This window comes from Artemia sp. Qi Xiang Cuo, chromosome 11, assembly GCF_049724085.1.
Source record: "Artemia sp. Qi Xiang Cuo chromosome 11, ASM4972408v1, whole genome shotgun sequence".
In the NCBI taxonomy this organism is placed as follows: Eukaryota; Metazoa; Arthropoda; class Branchiopoda; order Anostraca; family Artemiidae; genus Artemia; species Artemia sp. Qi Xiang Cuo.
The window spans coordinates 7,694,580-7,715,503 of record NC_142804.1 but is presented as its reverse complement, the minus strand read 5'-3'; the positions used below and the strand labels follow the sequence as shown (position 1 = coordinate 7,715,503).

At 35.5% G+C, this 20,924-nt stretch overlaps 1 protein-coding gene across 3 annotated transcripts in view; it reads left to right on the top strand.

Annotated features, from left to right (window-relative positions):
• Fs(2)Ket (Importin subunit beta Fs(2)Ket) overlaps positions 1-20,924 on the top strand; it is an 81,151-nt gene that overhangs the window by 19,679 nt on the left and 40,548 nt on the right. For all 3 annotated transcript variants that reach the window (XM_089096248.1, XM_089096251.1, XM_089096250.1), the window contains exons 5-11: positions 1,637-1,849; positions 6,743-6,914; positions 8,675-8,875; positions 10,845-11,038; positions 12,462-12,665; positions 14,542-14,775; positions 19,781-19,888. In XM_089096248.1, the coding sequence (XP_088952374.1) occupies positions 1,637-1,849; positions 6,743-6,914; positions 8,675-8,875; positions 10,845-11,038; positions 12,462-12,665; positions 14,542-14,775; positions 19,781-19,888 (1,326 nt within the window). The remainder of the gene's footprint in view (positions 1-1,636; positions 1,850-6,742; positions 6,915-8,674; positions 8,876-10,844; positions 11,039-12,461; positions 12,666-14,541; positions 14,776-19,780; positions 19,889-20,924) is intronic.

Genomic DNA, 20,924 nt, shown 5'->3' with positions numbered 1-20,924 from the left:
ACAAAACCGTAACGTTTCTCATAACCAATCCAGGTTACAATTCTTAATTACTACCGCCATCTACGAATCTAAACAATTCCATCAATTATATTATTAAACCTCCTATATTATATTATTAAAATTATTATTAAATTAAACTTAGGTTATATTAAATTATATTATTAAACTTAGCCTACTATCGAGAGCCTGTCCTCATTTACCAGTACATACAAAACAAAGTATTTCTATATGGATACTAAATATCTTATCAAAAATTTTCGAGAATTTTATAAAAAAATTTAAGTTTTCGGATACTGATATCTTAACCTCTTCAAATAACTTATGTTTTTTGTATATTTGGAAGCCACGACTGTATCTTTAACGATTGCGCAACATATAATACAATGGCTGCAATAGATACCCCTGCCCTTGGTGGGGCGGAAAGTAATTTCTACCCACCCATGGATTTGCCAATGCTAAGATTTACAAAAAAAAGAGGAATATTGAAGCTATCAGGCCTTATCATGAATTCGATAAAATAAGAATATTTTTCCGGAGTGGTTCGAAAGGGAGGAATGGGTGGGTAATATATTAAGAGATAGAAATTTTTGGGGGATAATGAATTGGGAAGGTTCATTGGACTGGGCATGGAGCATAGAGATCATTTTCTTTAGATTTATTTGTGTTTTGTTTACAATAAGGGTATTTTCATTTATTATTTTTTAAGTATATTGTGTATTAACCATGGCCCAATAGGACTTTTAGTGTTAATAAATCATGTCATATAATACAATGGATACCCCTGCCCTTGGTGGGGCGGAAAGTAATTTCTACCCACCCACTATCAGGCCTTATCATGAATTCGATAAAATAAGGATTAATACTACAGATTTTCTCATTTATTCAAATTAAAAATAATATTAAATAAATTAAGGAATTTATCATACAGCTTTTCAAAATAAATACAAATCTTATAAATTATAGGAGGGAGAGATAACAGACTGGAATAATTCATTTAACGTAATTTCTTTAGCCTTTATTTTCAAAAACCCATGTCCTTTGTAGGCTTAGAACTCGGGATTTTATCTTTTAAGTAATCACTTTGCCATATATTTTGGGCGAGTTAAAATATATATCATGGAATAGGCTCTGGTCGTAAAAATTAGGTGTTTCTTATTTCAAATGCCGTGATTTCCTTGTATTTTAGTGTTTTATCCTCAAAAGTTCACTGGGAAAGCCACTCTGGGAAATTTTTAAGATTATTCCTCTAACTTATTCCCTTGGATGGAAATGTAGCTCTACCTCTGGGAATTTTTCTAGACCTCCACCTGGAATTTTTCTCCTGGACCTAGACCTTCGCCTTAATATTACTTTGAATACGTTGAACACCCACCCAAATAAATTCTTGGGCGCCTTGTGAAGATTAGAAAAAAAAAATCAGACAGAAATAAGTTTATTTCTGGCCTAAATATTTGGGTTTTGCCCACTATTGTGTGTTTTGTCAAAATTTCTCGTGGAATCTTGTTTTAATTGTTAGACAAGGGGGATGTGAAGGGTCTAGAGAGTACTTGGGTTGATATTTTGTTTTTGGATTTAGCTATCGTTTCTGTATAAATTTGCTCTGATGTGACCATTAATATCATAAATATTCATTTAGATTTCACTGGAGGCTATGAAATCCGACATAGATGAAATTGCCCTCCAAGGTATTGAATTTTGGAGCAACGTCTGTGACGAGGAAATTGATCTCGTTGTCGAGGCTCAGGAAGCGGAGGAAATGGGGAGGACTCCTGAAAGGACCTCACGGTATTATGCCCTTGGCGCTCTTCAGTACATCCTACCAGTTCTTCTTCATCTTCTCACTAAACAGGTATTTTTACTTCTTCTTAGTTTATCTTAGTCCTTTATCTTATTTATTTGTTTATCATTACTTTTTATTAGTTTATCTTAGTTATTCTTTATCATTTTTTTTTAATTTCTCCCCTTATTCCCTCTTTGTGATGTGCTGCCTCATCTTTTTAATTTCTGTTTTGCTCAATACATCCGACCAGTTCTTCTTCATCTTCTCACTAAACAGTTATTTTGACTTCTGCCTAGTTTATCTTAGTCCTTTCCCTTAAAACTCTTCTACTTGGCCCTTTTATATTTGTGCTGCCTCATCTTTTTAGTTTCTGTTTTGCTCAATACATCCGACCAGTTCTTCTTCATCTTCTCACTAAACAGTTATTTTGACTTCTGCCTAGTTTATCTTAGTCCTTTCCCTTAAAACTCTTCTACTTGGCCCTTTTATATTTGTGCTGCCTCATCTTTTTAACTTCTGTTTTGCTCTTCAATACATCCTACCAGTTCTTCTTCATCTTCTCACTAAACAGTTATTTTGACTTCTTCCTAGTTTATCTTAGTCCTTTCCCTTAAAACTCTTTTACTTGGCCCTTTTATATTTGTGCTGCCTCATCTTTTTAGTTTCTGTTTTGCTCAATACATCCGACCAGTTCTTCTTCATCTTCTCACTAAACAGTTATTTTGACTTCTGCCTAGTTTATCTTAGTCCTTTCCCTTAAAACTCTTCTACTTGGCCCTTTTATATTTGTGCTGCCTCATCTTTTTAACTTCTGTTTTGCTCTTCAATACATCCTACCAGTTCTTCTTCATCTTCCCACTAAACAGTTATTTTGACTTCTTCCTAGTTTATCTTAGTCCTTTCCCTTAAAACTCTTTTACTTGCCCCTTTTATATTTGTGCTGCCTCATCTTTTTAATTTCTGTTTTGCTCAATACATCCGACCAGTTCTTCTTCATCTTCTCACTAAACAGTTATTATGACTTCTGCCTAGTTTATCTTAGTCCTTTCCCTTAAAACTCTTCTACTTGGCCCTTTTATATTTGTGCTGCCTCATCTTTTTAATTTCTGTTTTGCTCAATACATCCGACCAGTTCTTCTTCATCTTCTCACTAAACAGTTATTTTGACTTCTGCCTAGTTTATCTTAGTCCTTTCCCTTAAAACTCTATTACTTGCCCCTTTTATATTTGTTCTGCCTCATCTTTTTAGTTTCTGTTTTGCTCAATACATCCGACCAGTTCTTCTTCATCTTCTCACTAAACAGTTATTTTGACTTCTGCCTAGTTTATCTTAGTCCTTTCCCTTAAAACTCTTCTACTTGGCCCTTTTATATTTGTGCTGCCTCATCTTTTTAATTTCTGTTTTGCTCTTCAATACATCTTACCAGTTCTTCTTTATCTTCTCACTAAACAGGTATTTTGACTTCTCCTTAGTTTATCTTAGTCCTTTCCCTCAAAACTCTTCTGCTTGCCCCTTTTATATTGGGGCTGTCTCATCTTTTTATATTTTACTTTTGTGTATTTTGCAATTCGAAGTACCTTTTTTTCAAATTTTGTGGCACTGGGGCTTTTATAGTAGTTTTAGGTTGTTGCTCTTTTTCTTTCCTTAGGTTCTGAGAGACGTTGATCTTTGCTTAGTTATTCTTTATCATTTTTTTTTTTTAAACTCCTCCACTTGATTCCCTCTTTATGTTGTGCTGCCTCATCTTTTTAATCTGTTTTCATTTTATTTTTGTGTACTTTGTAAGTTGGGGCTCCCTTGTTTCAAGTTTAGTGGCATGTGAGGCTTCTTGTACCAGTTTTGAGTTATATCATTTGATCTTGTGACAGACGCACTGTGAGTAAATCTTATTATTTTTCTAATTGTTATTAACAGACAATAATTAAGGATGAATAACATTGTTGAAGCTAGGAAGAAATCTCTGCTTTGCTAGGGTAGATTCAACAGCCTAGAATTACTCTGATCCCGAAAAAGAATAATTATGGTCCAAGGCTGTAACCTGTGGGGAGTTAGGGGGTTCGAATCTCCTCCGAAATTTTTTCTGACTCGTAAAAACGTAGCAAAAAGGAATATTAACAAATTCTTATGCGTTTTTTGTGACCCCCCCCCCCCCCTTAAAAAAAAATCTTTGATACGGCCCTGTTATGGGCTGTTATGGCCGTGACCTGCGGTAGATTATGTCTTTGTCTGAGGATCATTTTGATTCTTAAAAGCGTAACATCTATGAAGATATACCAGAACGTTCCAAAACGTTCTAGTATATCTGGTATATCTTTGCCCTTTGGGCAAAATCCCTTTTGCCCAAAGGTATTTGACAAAAGGACTTAAGAGAAAGGGATTTGCCCAAAGGACTTGCTGAGATATCTCAAACTATTTGGGTCTTGTACCCTTTGCATTTTTTCCATATTTTGCACCGTTTTTGGGTTTTTGATCCCTCTTTGAAAAATTAAAATCCAAGGGCGTATGTGTATGCACCAGTGTATTGAAATCTAGAAAGGGCTGCCAGTCATGAAAAGGAAAAGAGACAATTTTGAAAATATTTCCTTCGGTACATAGTGGTTGTATGATTCAACGTTTTCAGCCTAATGCTTTTGATCCCTTGTTATTATTAATTCGGAATTGTTAATGTTATCGTTTTTAATGGGCCCTAGTTAATTAATTAGTTGTTAGTTAGTCGTATGAACTTAGCCCCATTTGTAAATCTCCTATGCTTAATCTAGGTATATGATCTAGACATATCGTATTTTATAAGTTAAAAAAAAAATACTGAAGTTAATCTTTAAACTATATAAAAATTAACTAATTATCTGGAAACTTTTAGAGAGTTGTTAAAAAGGATTCAATATTCGATGAGGTGTTTAATGTTTATTTTGATCGGCAATTGTTTTTGTAATTGAGAGGTGATCTGGGGGGGGGGGGGAGGTGGAGGTATATGGTTTTAGTTTTGACCATTTTTTGAAGGCGAGAGAAGTTGATCTAAAAGTAATTTGAAGCTCAGTGTTTTTGAATAAGTAAACACAAGACACGAAAAGAAATACATTTGTGACAGAAAATAGAAATAAATCATATTACTGGACATTGTTTTCTTTTTTTATTTTCTACATTGAAAGAAATTTTCAATTTTTTTAAATAAAAAAAAAATCCTATTTGAAGCTGCTTATAGTATTTCTATGTTTTAGCTACCACCGTCAATATAACAATTAAAAAAACGAACAAATTAATTACAATAAAATAAAATAAAGACGCAAAAGACTAATCTCGTTATAATATACAGTAGATATTAATGGCACTGTAGATATGAATAAAGGCTAGTGATAAAACGTAAAACAAATTGTCGCTCTTCTTACTCCAGGGAAAAGGAGATTTTCAAACACTAACCTTTTGTAGTAGCATAATTACATTGCCAAATTTTTAATCTCCCCTAATCTTTAAATCTTTTGCAAATCATTTCATAACGCATTTTGAATTTACGCAGCCGTAACCGGCTTAAATATCCGAAAATCTGGAAATGTTTCACTCCCTAGTTCATCTATTTTGTTTGTAATATTAGTGAAGAAGGGAGTTTATATATTTAATTTCTTTTAGGGTGGGTGTGGGGGGGGGGGCGTGTGACCCCCCCCACCAGGATGGGCCTTATCCAGGATGAGAATGTTACCCGATTTTACCCCCCTCTCCCATGAAATATTTCTCTGACTTGTAAATTAGTTGTAAAAATGTAGGTAAAACGACTATAGAAAACTGAAAAGTTCTCTGACTCGTAAGTTGATCTTAAAAATGCGGAGGAAAACCCTGAATTCCCTCCTTTGAACAAATACTCTTGGTGACCTTGGCCATGGTAGTATCGTTAAAGTTTATCCTCTTCGTTTTAAGTTTGACTTGAGCATTTATTATACTTATTCATTCGTCTTTTCTTTTATTATTTTATTCGGAACGATTTCTGTTCGCTTTAAGGTTGACTGTTTATGCTCATATTGCTTTGTACATCGCTCTTTACCTTTCATTGATTTGTTTTTTTAATTTAATAAACGTTACAGTTGTATGTAACTGTCAGAATCGGTTGAGCCGAGTGTAGAGTACCCAAAATAAACCTCCGATTTATCACTCATGTTTTCGAAATGTATCTTTTTGGAATCATAGAATTTGAATATCATAATCTGTCATAGCCATGGGCTACTAGCCCACCAAGTGGGCCACATCGGGAACGCTGCTTTGTCCGATTGTCGATTTTTAGTATTATAAATAACAGTTTCATAGGGAAAATCCTTTTATTTTATAGACAGTGGAACACAAAAATCTGTGCATATTTCGATCACATACCAAAAGACGGCCACTATGATAGATAGATAGATAGATAATTTATTCAGCCGCTAGGCCATACACAAACATTACAATGATTATATAAGACAACAGCCAGCATGCACTTAGATAAATGGTATAACTACTAACAACAAACAAAAACTTTAAACCCATTTTTTACATCTTTTTAAACCCTCTTTTATAAATCCAATTACGGCTATAATCGTCTCCCGGGATGAAGATTTAAGGATCCCAGGAAAAACACTTCCCCATCACCTGAATACTCCAATCTCAAATCCGAAAGCCCCTGGCACACCGTCAAAAAATGGAGAAAATTTTCTTCCTCCATACCACATAAAGAGCAAGTATAACATGATCTCGGGCCCTGGGTATTTCTTTCAAATACTTTTAATCTACTTTTTAAGGGCAAACCATTCGCTTGGACCTGGAACCACAGACGCATGTGAACGCATATGTATATGACCGAAATATCCAGAGATATTTTTGTCTTTCACCGTCGAATAAAAGGATTTTCCCTATTGAACTGTTAAATGTCATGGAAAGGGAGTGTGGTCTTCGAAAATACCTCCGTTAATGTTATTCAATTGTTCTCTTAATTCAAATAGGAAGATAGTGATGATGACGAGGATTGGAATCCGTGCAAAGCTGCCGGTGTTTGTCTAATGCTATTGGCGCAGTGCTGCGGTGATAATGTCGTGGGTCCCGTCTTGAACTTCGTCAAGGAGAATATCAAGAGCCCTAATTGGCGATGCCGTGATGCAGCAGTAATGGCTTTTGGTAAGTTGCCAAGTTTGTATTACCACTTATGCAGAGGAATATTTTAAATCTGAAAGGAGTGTTGTTTGGCCCAGTACATAGCTGAGAAAGAGCCATAGCTTTACGTTTTGCCTTGCCTAAGCTTCTTGTGATGATACTCAAATTAATTGATTTTGCTGTTTTCTCTTAAATGTAATTTAGTATTCAAAAAAGGTGTTTTTTCTTTGCAAAAAAGCTGAAACTCCTTCAGTAAAATATTACAAACATTTAACAAAAATGTTGAATTTTTGTTATGCCCTTTCTCAACGGCGGTCATAATAAAAGATAGTGCTCGATAAAGCTTATCGTATTTTGATATTAGTAAATAAAAAAATTGAAGAAAACAAATATAAAACTTAGATATTTAACAAAACAAATGTAAGATGGTAAAATGTGGGTCAAACGGCTACATTGTTCTACATTGTTCTCTATGTGAAGTTTTAGTATATACGTACAAGTGCATAAAACTTAAGATTTATTAGAAAAGTTTTTATTATATAAGTTAACATTTAAGTTACTCATGATAGACGGTGGACACTAAAACTTCCTGGCTCTCATTAATGCTGAAAACAATTTTTATTGCAATAAATTGATGTTTAAATTTCCTCAGTTAGCATATAATCATTGACTGCTTTGTTTTTTTAGTTTTTTTTTTGTATTGAATCGTGTGTCCTTTCTTATGGGGATGAATGTCAGTGGCGAACATTTGTTTGAATTGGGATGAGTTCAGTAATTCTGAACTCATGCTGTACTACTGATGAATGCTGTACTGCGATGAATGCTGCCACTGAATTACTGATGACGAATGCTTACGAATGAATGCTACCACTGAATTACTGATGATGAATGCTCTACTGCGATGAATGCTGCCACTGAATTACTGATGATGAATGTTGATGGATGAATGCTGCCACTGAATTACGGAATTCAGTGACGGCATTGGAGGTCTTGGTCTTTTCGCAAAAGTTAGATTTTTAATGGGACTGTTTTGGTTGTGTTTTTTTTGCTATTTGCTTTTGAATATAAATATTGAATATGCTTTTACTATGGGGTTTCGTAAAAAATGAATCAACATTTTTTTTTCTATGACTGTTTTGATGGTGCTGGGCTGCTAAAAACTTGGGACCTAGTCAGGTGCCACGAGTCAACCATTTACCTGGGATCATTCCCTAGAGTTATTTCTGTTGACCCTTCTTTAAAAAGGAATCAACAGATTGATTTTTCTAGGGTGACACCCCTCGAGAGACTCATTCCGATGAAAGTTAATGTCTTAGAAAGCTCTTCTTCAAGTATCCAGTGTGGAGTATCTCCCTTTGGAGGTGATCTTACCGTACTGCGTATATGTATGTTTGCCGTATTGCCTTGGCGAACGGCAGTACAAGTAGAGGTAACTGATCAAAGGGAGGATCGGAGTAGAGGAGGTAGGGAGGGTAGAGGTAACTAGTATCTTCAAAGAGATAACTAATCCGAGACTTGTAGAAAAGAAGCATTTATGCCACATCAAATCTCTCACTGACATATAGTAAAGTTAACCGATCTGTGCTAGAAATCGTCATTAAGGCCGTGTTTAGTAGTGCCATTTGGGCCTTAGGAGCCCTCGCAAAAAGTGGGCAATTCTCAAGGCAATTTTTTTTTATTTCCTTAAAATTTAATTTGTTTTATGTATTTTATATGGCCATTTAGTTTTATTTAGTTTTTACTTCCTCTTTAATTTTCATATTGCCAATGTTTTTTATTTTTAGGTTCCGTATTGGAAGGACCAAATGTTGAGAATCTTCAACCAATTGTGGAGCAAGCACTACCCATTTTTATTGAATTGTCACGGGACCCTAACGTCACAATTAGAGACACAACGGCTTGGACCCTGGGGAAGGTTTGTGAAATTACACCCGATGCCGTGAATGCAAACATAATTCCACAATTACTAGATGCCCTTATTCAAGGTGTGTTACTGTTTTTTTTTTTGGGGGGGGGGGAACTCTCTGTCTGTTTATTAAAATCTTTCTCTCAAAAAGTTAGTCTTTACCGACTTTAGATTTCAACCATTTGAAAATATCGTCATTTTACCCTTTTTTTATATTAATTAGAATTTCCCGAAATTTTACACTTGTTTTAAATATCAGACAAAAAATTATAGGAGTTTCTGTATTTTTTAGGGTGATTTAAGTGGGGATTAAACCCAGCAATTCCATTCCTCCTCTGGAAATGTCCTTAGAACTTTTACACAAATGTAAATTTTTGTACATTAGAAATCTTATATTCCGAATCGAAATCTTTTTGTTTACATAAAGGAACATTCATCTATATGTTCAGCTGGTGCTGTAAATACAAATATTATTCCGCCATCATTAGATGCTCTTATAAAAGGTTTCGTATTTCTGCCATTCTGGTTTGAAAATCTCTTGGACAGGCTGCTACTCTTAGTGAATTGTAAACTGTTTTCTTATTTTTTAGTTGATCCATGGCAATTTTTGTACCCTGCTAAATTATTTTTCTGCGATCTATTTATTTCTATTATTTAAAATCTCCTGCTTGTTGCTGTTGATTTTTTGGGGGCCTGTTGTGCTGGTATACTCTCTAACTGTGAGTCCTAAAATATTTTTGTTTCATTCGCCTAAATGACAGGTGTCTCCATCACCTACAGTTTCTGTTCAGTAGTTAATTTTGAAGATTATTTTTCACATTTGCAAATGTGAAAAACGAATATAAGATCAATAGTCGAGGAATAATTTTCTAAGGCAGTTTTGTTTACCTCATATGCATCAAATTTGTTAAAAACTTATTCAGATTTAATTAGCGCTTAGTTAATAGACTTTAAATCAGATTTTAATTATTTGATCTAATTAAAATATTATAAAGAAATTGATTGATTCTAATAATACATTTTAATTAGAATAATCCTAGTAACTGGAATATTAAGCTGCTTTAATGATAAACGGTTCTCTCCATGTCCTAGAATTTAAATTAAACTGATACTATTGATATTTAGCTGCATGTTGATTTTACTTTTTGAAGTGCCAGACCAGACACAAATTAGACAGTTCATATTGAGGGGGGGGGGGGGTCAAACAGAAAAAAAAAGAAACGAATAATATGTTTTTTTATAAAGTCATAAATTTTTATGAGATCTAGGGAGGAGAATTTGGCGTATAGACCTTCTTGAGCACATACATGTGCTGAAGTTGCGACGAGGATAATCAAATAAGTTGTAATTAAAGCAACTATTTTTGGCTATTGCTTGTTTGTTTTGCTATTGTATGGTTGCTTGTGGGCCTTATGATATTAGTAATTCTTTTATCACCACATATTGAAATTTTATTTGTCGTTAGGGTGTAGGAACAGGGTTGCCACTCTTATTGATTTATCACTATTTCTAGTGATTTTTTATGCTGCCTAAACAGAGAAGTCACTAAATCAGCACATAAATCACTAGATTATTGAAGAAAATCACTAAAAATATATTAACCTTGTTTTACCGGATGACAACCCTGTGTAGGAATCGTGATAAGGCATAAGTTGAACTTTTCAGAAGCACACTTCCCAATTGGTCCATTAGTAAAATGTTAACCACTCTTTAATTAAAGTGGTATAAAAAACATCGATTGGAAAATTCCTAAAAGAAAAAGATGAATGACGTTGTTGCAAAACTTCAAAATGAAAATATACTCAGCAACTATGGTGATTAATTAGTTGTAAACAATATTTATGCATTTTAGGTTTAGTGTAAATTCCAGTTGTCCCGAAAATAGACCGAACGATTCCTAGTCGTATCGTATACCATAAACTCCAACGGTTGAAAGCCACTTTGACCCATACTACCAAAGGATAGCTTTGTAAAAAGCTGAATTGGAATATAATTGTAAATAAATATACGCAACCCTTTTAAATTACAATTAAATCTTTTTTATTTAGGTTTAAAGACTGAGCCAAGAGTTGCTCATAATATATGCTGGGCTCTCAATTCTTTAGCTTCATCAATCTATGAGAAGGCCCTTCAAGAAGCTTCAGGTGAGGAAGATACAGTCTACACTTATCCCTTGTCTCCCTATTTTCCTGGTGTTCTCGAAAGACTTTTGGAAACCACTGAACGACCAGATGCTAATCAAGTAATTTGTTTTTTATATATTTACATATTTGCCATTTTTGTATTTGGGCTTCTTTTATCAAACTTCTTTTGTGGGCGAGGGAGGAGGGGGGCGGGGTAGAGGCGTAGCTAGGGCTCTTGGTGCCCGGGGATAATATCGGTTTTCCCGGGCCCTAGGAAAGCTTAACCTCTAAATTTCAGCCTAATCGGACAACGCTAAAGGGGGGCTGTGGTCGGAGGGTCGAAACTTCCGGCCCACTTTTACCCATGAAGATAAAGTTGGAGGGGAGTGAAATTTTGCAAGTTTCTTAGTTGGAGCTTGGGCTACAAAATGCGATCACCGCGGTCTCTGCGACCGTAGGACCGGAAATCGCTTAACATTGTGGTGGGTCGCCTCTTTATTTGAATATGGGATCTTTATTTAAATAAAGATCCTCTTTATTTGAATAAAGTTATAGAAAGTGTGTTCAGGACTTATTTGGGCGGAAATTTTACTCCAAGGAGTCGTTTTAAGTATAAAAAGTAACTCACAATAATGTGCAATTTCCATTATTCTGAGAGAGAGAGAGCGAAATTTAAAACCAAGTCAGTATTCAAAAATTTCAAGTTATTTAACTAATTCGACTAACAGGCACTCATGAAGTGGCTTTTTTTGTTGAACGTGTGGAACCTAAATCATTGAACTTGAATCTATACAAAATAAAGGTTTCTCCCGGGCTTTATTTTGCAATCTTAAATTCAGAGAGAGAATGGGGTAAAATACTAAATAGCAGCACATGGGCACAAAAGTGGATAAGAAGAGGTGTACCCCCCCCCCCCTCACTCTATTTACTTCGAGGAAATTCCATGAACGTTTATAAAAATCAGACCCAAGAATGTACTTCGGATATTTGATGTCACATTGGTACTTGTATGATATACCCCCTACCTAATATTCTTCTAATATGTTTTTCTGATGCTCAATCTCAATGAGATATACCTTAGTACGATAAAAGTATACTTTAGAAAAAAATTTGGGCTATATATTTGCACATTAGGGGTAGGGGGTGGGGGTAAAGTATAGCGGGTCGGCATGTCTATTGTGTTTGGTACAATTATTCTGCATATTACGTAGTAAGAATTGTTTTCTAATTTCACGCTGTCCAATACTTTACCCCCCCCCTCCCCCCCCCCCAATATGCAACTATATAGCCCAAATTATATATTTTCCATCTATTCTGTCACTTGTCTCATGCTAAGCTGAAAGAAACTAACAAAAAAATAGGTTCTGCAATGCGTCAATGAATGAACAACTTGAGTGGTAAAGGTTTATCAGACAAGTACTGCCACATTTTTTTTTAGTGTTGTCTCAGTTTTTTTTTTGGATTTGGAAAGTCAGGGGTTGCGATAGATCCACTTCGCTCAAAAATCTTATTGGATTTTATAATATAAAAATTTATTTCTAGAACAACCTTCGCACAGCTGCCTATGAAGCCCTTATGGAATTCATCAAAAGTTCACCAAAAGATTGCTACATTCACGTTGCACGTGCCACTGAAATCATCATAACGCGACTAAACCAGGTTCTTCAAATGGAGGGCAGCATAAGTAATATGGCGGATAGGTCACATTACTTTGATCTTCAGTCGCTTCTCTGTGCCACTCTACAGGTAAGCTATTCTAGGACAGCAATTACACTTCTGAAAATGAAGTGTATAAGTAGGAAGCAAAAAAGAGTTGGCAACGCTCTAATGAGGGGGGTAGCTCTATTGCTGAAAATTTCATTGACTTGGGACAGTTGAAACGCAACTTGTTGCGCCGCTGATTTTTTCCAGTGTAATAAAAATATTGAAAAACTGGCAATAGTTTGCTAATTTTTAAGTCTTAAAACTGAACTTGAAATCTTAGTCTTAAAACTTAGTATTAAAAAGTCTCAAAATTGGGGTTCAATTAAAGTCCTAGAAATTATATTTTGAAATATGTGTTCCCAAAGCTGAGCGACCATTATTGAATCCTGCGGTGGCCTACAGAAGACCAACTTACTGTTAGAATAATGATAGCTAGTAAAAGAAATGGTCTTCATCAGGGCGTATCACTGGAAGCCCTTTTGTTGATTTCTTCTAAAGAAAGTGCAACAGCCATTGACAACTTTAAATTTGAACAAGGTTAAAGGAGAAACGGCTTATCAGATACTGTTTTTGAAATGATTGCCGAGAATCTGCATAGATAAAAAGATACAATTAATTATTATAACGGGAAGTGGCACCCAATTGGGGTAAATAAGTCTATGGAAAAGAACACTTCCAATAAAAATAGTTTTCTATATTTTTATGTATTTTTCCATCTGTAAACGCAATAAGAAATCATGCTTTGCGATCCATTTATCCATTGGAAATACCAGTTTGACTGGTTTCCTGTAGCATTTCCTTGTAGAGTCTATAGCGCTGTGTAGGATATAGGCCTAATGCACAAGTACCGTAATTTTATATCTAGAACTATGATAAGTAAAAGGAAGTGTATTTATGACCTGCACGTCCAACCTCGAATCAGAACGAGTGAGCACATTCGGCACATGAAATACCGAAGTTGCACTTTACCGAAATTAAAAAAAAGAAAAAAGAATTAACTGAAAATAATGTATTTCAGGTATGATAAGGAGTGTATGGAAGGGAGGGTCTTAAAGGTCTCCAGCTTGGGACCTCGGGCTCTTTACGATTAATTTTTTGTGTGTAGTTTCGACCCCCCCCCCTCTTAGGGGCATATGTATCGTCCTTTTAAAAATTAAAAAATAAGATGACTTGCTTCATTCGAATACTAATTCCTCGATTTGGTGAGTTTTATTTATTTGTAGAGTACATTAAAGAAAATGACAAAGGAGAATGCAATGTTCATTGGTGATGTTGTGATGCAATCCCTTCTTCACACCTCAGGCTCCATATGATTCTTTATTTTTCTGTGTAATTTTTAGTCCCCCACCCCCCACGTTAGCGGTATAAGTATAGTTTAAAAAAAAAAAAAAAAATGGCTCGCTTCATTCGGGTATTAAATACTCGATTTGATTTGTTTTATTTATTTGTAGTGTTTTACAGAAAATGACAAAGGAGGATGCAAGGCAAATTCGTGATGCTGTGATGTAACCCCTCCTCCGCATCGTCATACCCCAGGCTCTTTATTATTCATTTTTTTCTGCATAGTTTTGCCCCCTATCACCCCTCCTCTTAGGGGCACAAGTATCTTTTGAAAATTTCAAAAAATTGGCTTCCTTCATTATTATATTTAATCCTCGATTTAATATTTTTTATTTATTTGTAGAGTGTATTAAAGAAAATGACAAAGGAGGATGCAATGCAGATTCGTGATGCTGTGATGCAACCCCTCCTCCGCATCGTCATACCTCAGGCTCTTTATTATTTATTTTTTTCTGCGTAGTTTTGCCCCCTATCCCCCCTCCTCTTAGGGGCACAAGTATCTTTTAAAAATGTCAAAAAATTGGCTTGCTTCATTGGATATTTATTCTTTGATTTAATAATTTGTATTTATTTGTAGAGTGTATTAAAGAAAATGACAAAGGAGGATGCAATGCGTATAGGTGATGCTGTGATGCAGTCCCTTCTCCACATCTTCAATAGCTCGATGAGGTTGGGTTCGGGTGCTGTTCAAGAAGATGCTATGATGGCTGTTGCCTCCCTGGCCGAAGTTTTAGGTGAAGATTTTCTGAAGTATATGGATGCTTTTAAACCGTTTCTTTATATTGGAATTAAGAACGTCACCGACTCTGCTGTGAGTACTTTTCTTTCCTTTAGACGATTTATTAGTTTTATTTTTGATTTTTCCGTCATTATTAAAAAGGTCAAGTGATGCTCTCAAATCTTCGAGTTGCTCGTCAGTGAATTGAGAAGCCTGAACAAAAAAAGAACATGCCATCAACAGGCTTTTTTCGCATAGATTCACGTTGTTCTGGTAAACGATTCAAGGATGCATGTTAATATATTTTTGTTATTCCCTTTTTGTTGGGGGGGGGGGCATTTTCAACTTTGTTTCTATGATTACTATTTCGAAGTGGTGTTCGCCCGCAGATCTAGCTAGACCTCTGTGCCTAAACAGGTATTGTAATTTTTCTCTGCTCTGTTTGGCGAGTTTGGTTATCCTCCACTCCCTGAAACGAGGTCCACTAAACGATCTTCCCCGCGCACGCGCCTGTCACATGGTACTGCTAAATTAATGTTAAGGTCTAGAAACAAAGAGCCTTCAGAAAAAGATGATGCCTTCAGCAAAATTTGTTCGAAATTTGTTAAAAGTAAAATCTTTTTTGCTTGAAACCGCCATAGTGCGTAATACCGCGCCTACTACATCTCATTCAAACAACTAATAACCGTCGTATATGGCGAATTCAAGATCCACAAATAGATATTTTCAGAAGATTTTATCTTCCGAACATACGAATTTATATTAAAGCATTTAAAAGTGTCAAGAGTTAAGGTACATATTTTTCACGTTGAACAGTACAATAAAGAAACCTTTCAACCGTAATATTCAGCTCTTGCCTTTTGGTCATATACTGCAAATATCCCAAAACTGTTCAGCTATGTTCAATCAATGTATCAAAGATTCTCCAAAGATAACATAAAAACTTGCTTTTGCTATATATTTTTGTTCTTTCAACGAGCTTAGGGGGTTCAGCTACCCAGTCCACCCAGTTAAATGTCTGGGTATGGAAGTCTAGCAAGATATGCATTAAACGCTCCTTTTAAGCAAAAATGATAAGAATTGCGAAAGAGAGAGCTTCCTGATTGACTGGATTCTCAGTCCATATTTTTGTTCTGTCAGCGAGCTTAGGGGGTCCAGCAACCCAGTCTATCCAGTCAAATGTCTGGGTATGGAAGTCTAGCAAGACAAGCATGAAATGCTCCTTTCAAGCAAAAATGATAAGAATTACGACAAAGAGAGCTTCCTGATTGACTGAATTCGTAGTCTATATTTTGTTCTTTCAGTGAGCTTAGGGGAGTCCAGCAACCCACTCTAACCAGTCAAATGTCTGGGTATGGAAGTCTAGCAAGACAAGCATGAAACGCTCCTTTCAAGCAAAAATGATAAGAATTACGACAAAGAGAGCTTCCTGATTGACTGTATTCGTAGTCCATATTTTGTTCTTTCAGTGAGCTTAGGGGGGGTCCAGCAACCCAGTCTAACCAGTCAAATGTCTTGGTATGGAAGTCTAGCAAGACAAGCATGAAACGCTCCTTTCAAGCAAAAATGATAAGAATTACGACAAAGAGAGCTTCCTGATTGACTGAATTCGTAGTCCATATTTTGTTCTTTCAGTGAGCTTAGGGGGGGGGGGGGTCCAGCAACCCAGTCTAACCAGTCAAATGTCTGGGTATGGAAGTCTAGCAAGACAAGCCTGAAACGCTCCTTTCAAGCAAAAATGATAAGAATTACGACAAAGAGAGCTTCCTGATTGACTGGATTCGTAGTCCATATTTTGTTCTTTCAGTGAGCTTAGGGGGGGTCCAGCAACCCAGTCTAACCAGTCAAATGTCTGGGTATGGAAGTCTAGCAAGACAAGCCTGAAACGCTCCTTTAAAGCAAAAATGATAAGAAATACTACAAATAGAGCTTCCTGATTGACTGAATTCGTAGTCCATATTTTGTTCTTTCAGTGAGCTTAGGGGGGGTCCAGCAACCCAGTCTAACCAGTCAAATGTCTGGGTATGGAAGTCTAGCAAGACAAGCATGAAACGCTCCTTTCAAGCAAAAATGATAAGAATTACGACAAAGAGAGCTTCCTGATTGACTGGATTCGTAGTCCATATTTTGTTCTTTCAGTGAGCTTAGGGGGGTCCAGCAACCCAGTCTAACCAGTCAAATGTCTGGGTATGGAAGTCTAGCAAGACATGCATGAAACGCTGCTTTTAAGCAAAGATGATAAAGGAAGCTTCCTGATTGGTTGGTTTAACAATTTTAGTCACGCCTTTCTATTATAGAGAAACAGAGGCTGTCTTTAAAACACTTTCTTTTCATTGCTTCAAAATTTGATAAAGCAATGATGAAAACAAGGTATGTTAGGCTATAGGTGTTTATGTAAAGAATGCTGGACAATACAAAAAGATTAGGCTTGAATAAACGCATTTAAATAAAGGCTGGGTATTTTTTGTATGTATCTTAAAAGAAAACTTCCGAATAAAAACTTTTTACTTATTTCAAATATGTGATCACAGTTCCTTCTCCACCTGCACCTTCAGGAACATTAAGTTCACCTCTTAAATAATATTTTCAATGTCTACCGATTTTTCCGGCTTTGAATCCCTTCTTATTTCAAAGAACATACAGCCGGTATCTTATTTGCGTTCTGAGTTTATATACGCTGAGTTTATATACTCTGAATTATTCAATAAGTTAATAAAAAAGTGTATATTTTCTTTACTTATGCAAAAAAAGTGGGCTCTCTTTACTTTACTGCGTGCAAAAAGTGGGTAGTATGGTAGCCATGCTACTTGACAGTTTTCATGATCTAGTGAAATTTGTTGGCAGATTTTGTCAGAAAATGGCAGTGCTTCCACTATACTCAATTTTTTTTTTACAGTTTTTGAAATTTTGTGTTGAGTAAATCTCAGGTGTTGAGTGATAGCAAATTTTTTGTGTTTTGTGTTATTTATTTTTTTGTGTTATATGTTTTTTGTGATTTTGTGTTTTCAGTCAAGTGCGAGTTTTTCAGAATTCTACAAATTTACGAAAATAATACAACTCAGCTTGTTTGAAACAATATTGCAGATATACGTTGCATAAGCTGCGAAAAAATAATTTTTATTCGCTTTAAGTTTCATCTTTGCTCTTTACTTCCAACACAAGAAGTTGTGTTTTTCTAAACTAAGGAAAATAAAGACAAAGCCAAAAATACGTTCAAATATCATTAGAAATTATTATTCCTGAGCATCTAGGCTTGTATGAAAATAGGCTAGTTTTCGATAAAAACGGCAAATTTCAATATTAGTTTACTCTCTTGTTTGTAAAGCATTTACGTATGTTGTCAAAGGTACCGCGTTTGGTATGTGAGGTAGAACCTCTCCACCTAGTTCTGCTACTTGCCGCTTTGGAACTTTTTGAATACCGGCTTATGGGTATATTAAGAAAAAAATGAAGACCTAAGAATGTGTAGTCAGTTAAGGGTATGGTAGAAGAATGTATATTATATTTTTGAAGTTAGTTTAAAGTTTCATCATGGTCATGTCGAATCTTTGAACTATATTCAGATTCGGATTTCTTTAGAATGTGTGTCGTCAAAACTCCATTTACTGGAGCAAGGGACATATCTTTTTACAACTGAAAAATTAATTTTCATTTGTTTCACCTACGAACCAAACTGTAATGAATGGGAGTTGCCTGGACCCATATACAACATGAATAGCGTTTAGACAGTGAAGTTTAAATATGTGTGTTGACTTCGCTTAATCAGCTAATAAGTGTGATGTTTAAACACAAATTCATCGTAGTAAAAAGATGTGAACTTGAAAATTGGAGGTATTATCACCTACTTGTTTTAAGTAATTGGTTATAAAAGTAACGATTTTATGTGGTTTTATCGTAATCTGGGGCTCACAGCGACGGGATTGTTGAATTTGATTTCAAATTATTGTCAAATGTTGTTGAATTTGGTTTGCGATTTTCTGCGACAAACTTCTTTCGAATTCACACCAAATACTTTTAATACTTACTTATTTCATACTAGGCTGACCTAATTGACATGCTTGGCTAGCGTACTTTTACCTTATTAAAAGTACGGGGGAGATGGCAAAGGTATTTTCAAAATCTAGGGGGGGCAATATTTTTTCAATGATTAATAAGGTGACGTTGGGTAATGAAAAGATTGATCAGGTGGGCAGCTTCACTTACCTTGGTAGTATTATTAGTAAAGATGGTGGGAGCAGTGAAGATGTTAAAAATACACTAGCCAAGGCTCAGGGTGTTTTTTCACAGTTAAAAAAAAGTCTGGAAGAATAGGAAGATAAGTGTGCAAACCAAGATTAGAATATTAGAAGCTACAGTGATGACAGTGGTCAAATATGGCTCTGAAGCATGGACGCTCCGAAAAGTGGATGAAGATTTGCTAGATGTTTTCCAGAGGAATTCCTTAAGGATTGTTCTGGGTACTCGGCCGACTGACCGTATTTCAAACTACAGGCTATACGAAAAATGTGGTTAAATACCACTCTCTAGGGTTTTAATGAAAGCAAGGCTGAGTTGTCTCGGGCACGTTTTGTGGATGAAGGATGACAGATTACCGAAGACTTTTCTTTTCGGCCAACCATCTAGGGCTAAACGGAAAGCAGGTCGTCCCCATCTGGGGTGGGAGGACGTCATAAAGAAAGATTTAAAGGAAATGAGAACTTCGTGTGCGGGTGTAAAAAGAGAGGCTTTGAATAGATTGGGGTGGAGGAGAAGCGTGCCTAGCTGTGTTGGCCTCAGGCGGCTTGGTGCTGCGGTGGGTTGTTAGTAGTGGTAGTAATAGTAGTAATGTTTAATATCAAAAAAGTGTTTTTCAATGAAAATCCCGAATCAAATATTTTCCTGAAATCTGGATAGGAGGGGGGGGGAAATATCAAGAGGGCTGAATTACACGAAGTATCAAGAATTAAGGGGGAGGCGCAGTAATTTCCCCCTTCCAAATTGACACCCTGTTTGTGAACCCCCTAGTACAGTGTCTAGTTTGTTTTTTATATTCATTCTATTTTTTTTTTTAACCCTTTCTATGAATGCTTTGTTTTAGTAAAGATTTTTTTTTTTGCAGGTTTGTCGAGCAGCTATTGGGATCATCAGTGATATTTGCCGTGCAATGCATGCGAAGGTTATTCCATACTGCAATGACATTATGAATGCCCTCATTGAAAGCCTAAATGTAAGCTCTTTTTTTAATTTTTTAAAAATTTTTTAGTCAATGCCGGTGGATTGCCGGTGGTTAAAATGTTTTTTAGTCTGTGCCGGTTTTTAGTCTAAATCGGCGAGTGCTTCAACAAATGCCAGCCTTTCCTTGACATATTCTTTCTTTTATTCATATTCTAATATTTTTAATCTTCTCCTTCTTCTCGCATGACTGAGATGGAGGCTATACAGCTACGACTGCATACTCGTTGTTAATCCTCTGGTCAGTTGCGACAATTTTCGCTTTCACAAAAGGGGTAACATGCACTTACTATAAATTCCAAAGTCAGTTGAGAGATATCATCAAAACGAACTACACCGCTAGAAAGCTGGTAAAAAAATAACGCTGATAGGGTTTGTGTCTCAATTTTTGACAAGGTAAAAAACGTACATATAGTAAAGTAATCGTTGATTGCCGATGATTGGTTGATAACAGATAATATGAACATTTATGTATTAAATGTCCCCCCCCCCCAAAAAAAATAGCAGATACATGGTTAGTATACACAGAAAAATTAATAAAACCGAGTTCAAAGCCTAAGGTTGTGAGAAAATCAACATATGACATAAATCAAATAACTGAGCGATTAAATACCATAATAAATAAATTTAGAGACAAATTAGGTAATATTTCCGTTATTTCAAAAAGTAATGTTAACAAACATCATTTTTTTTTACCCTTCATTTATCTTATTTTTATCATTTCACTTTCTTGTTTTCTTGCCATTGCAGTTATATTTTTGCTAGTTTTTTGTTTCTTCACTTAATGCTCCTTGATACTGCTGAACTGTCATACTCCTGAATTATATTTCATGTTTTGTTGAACGAGTTGCTATTTTTTGTTTACTGCTTTTGCCTTTGTCTTTCTTTTGCCTTCGACTTCTTAAAGTTTATCTTCCCCGTGCAAGTTTTTCTTTTATTTTACTGTAGCTTTATATTTTTCTAGGTCTATTATTCTAGGTCTTTTATTGTTCTACAGTGTTATTTTTTCTAGGTCTATTACTCTAGGGTCT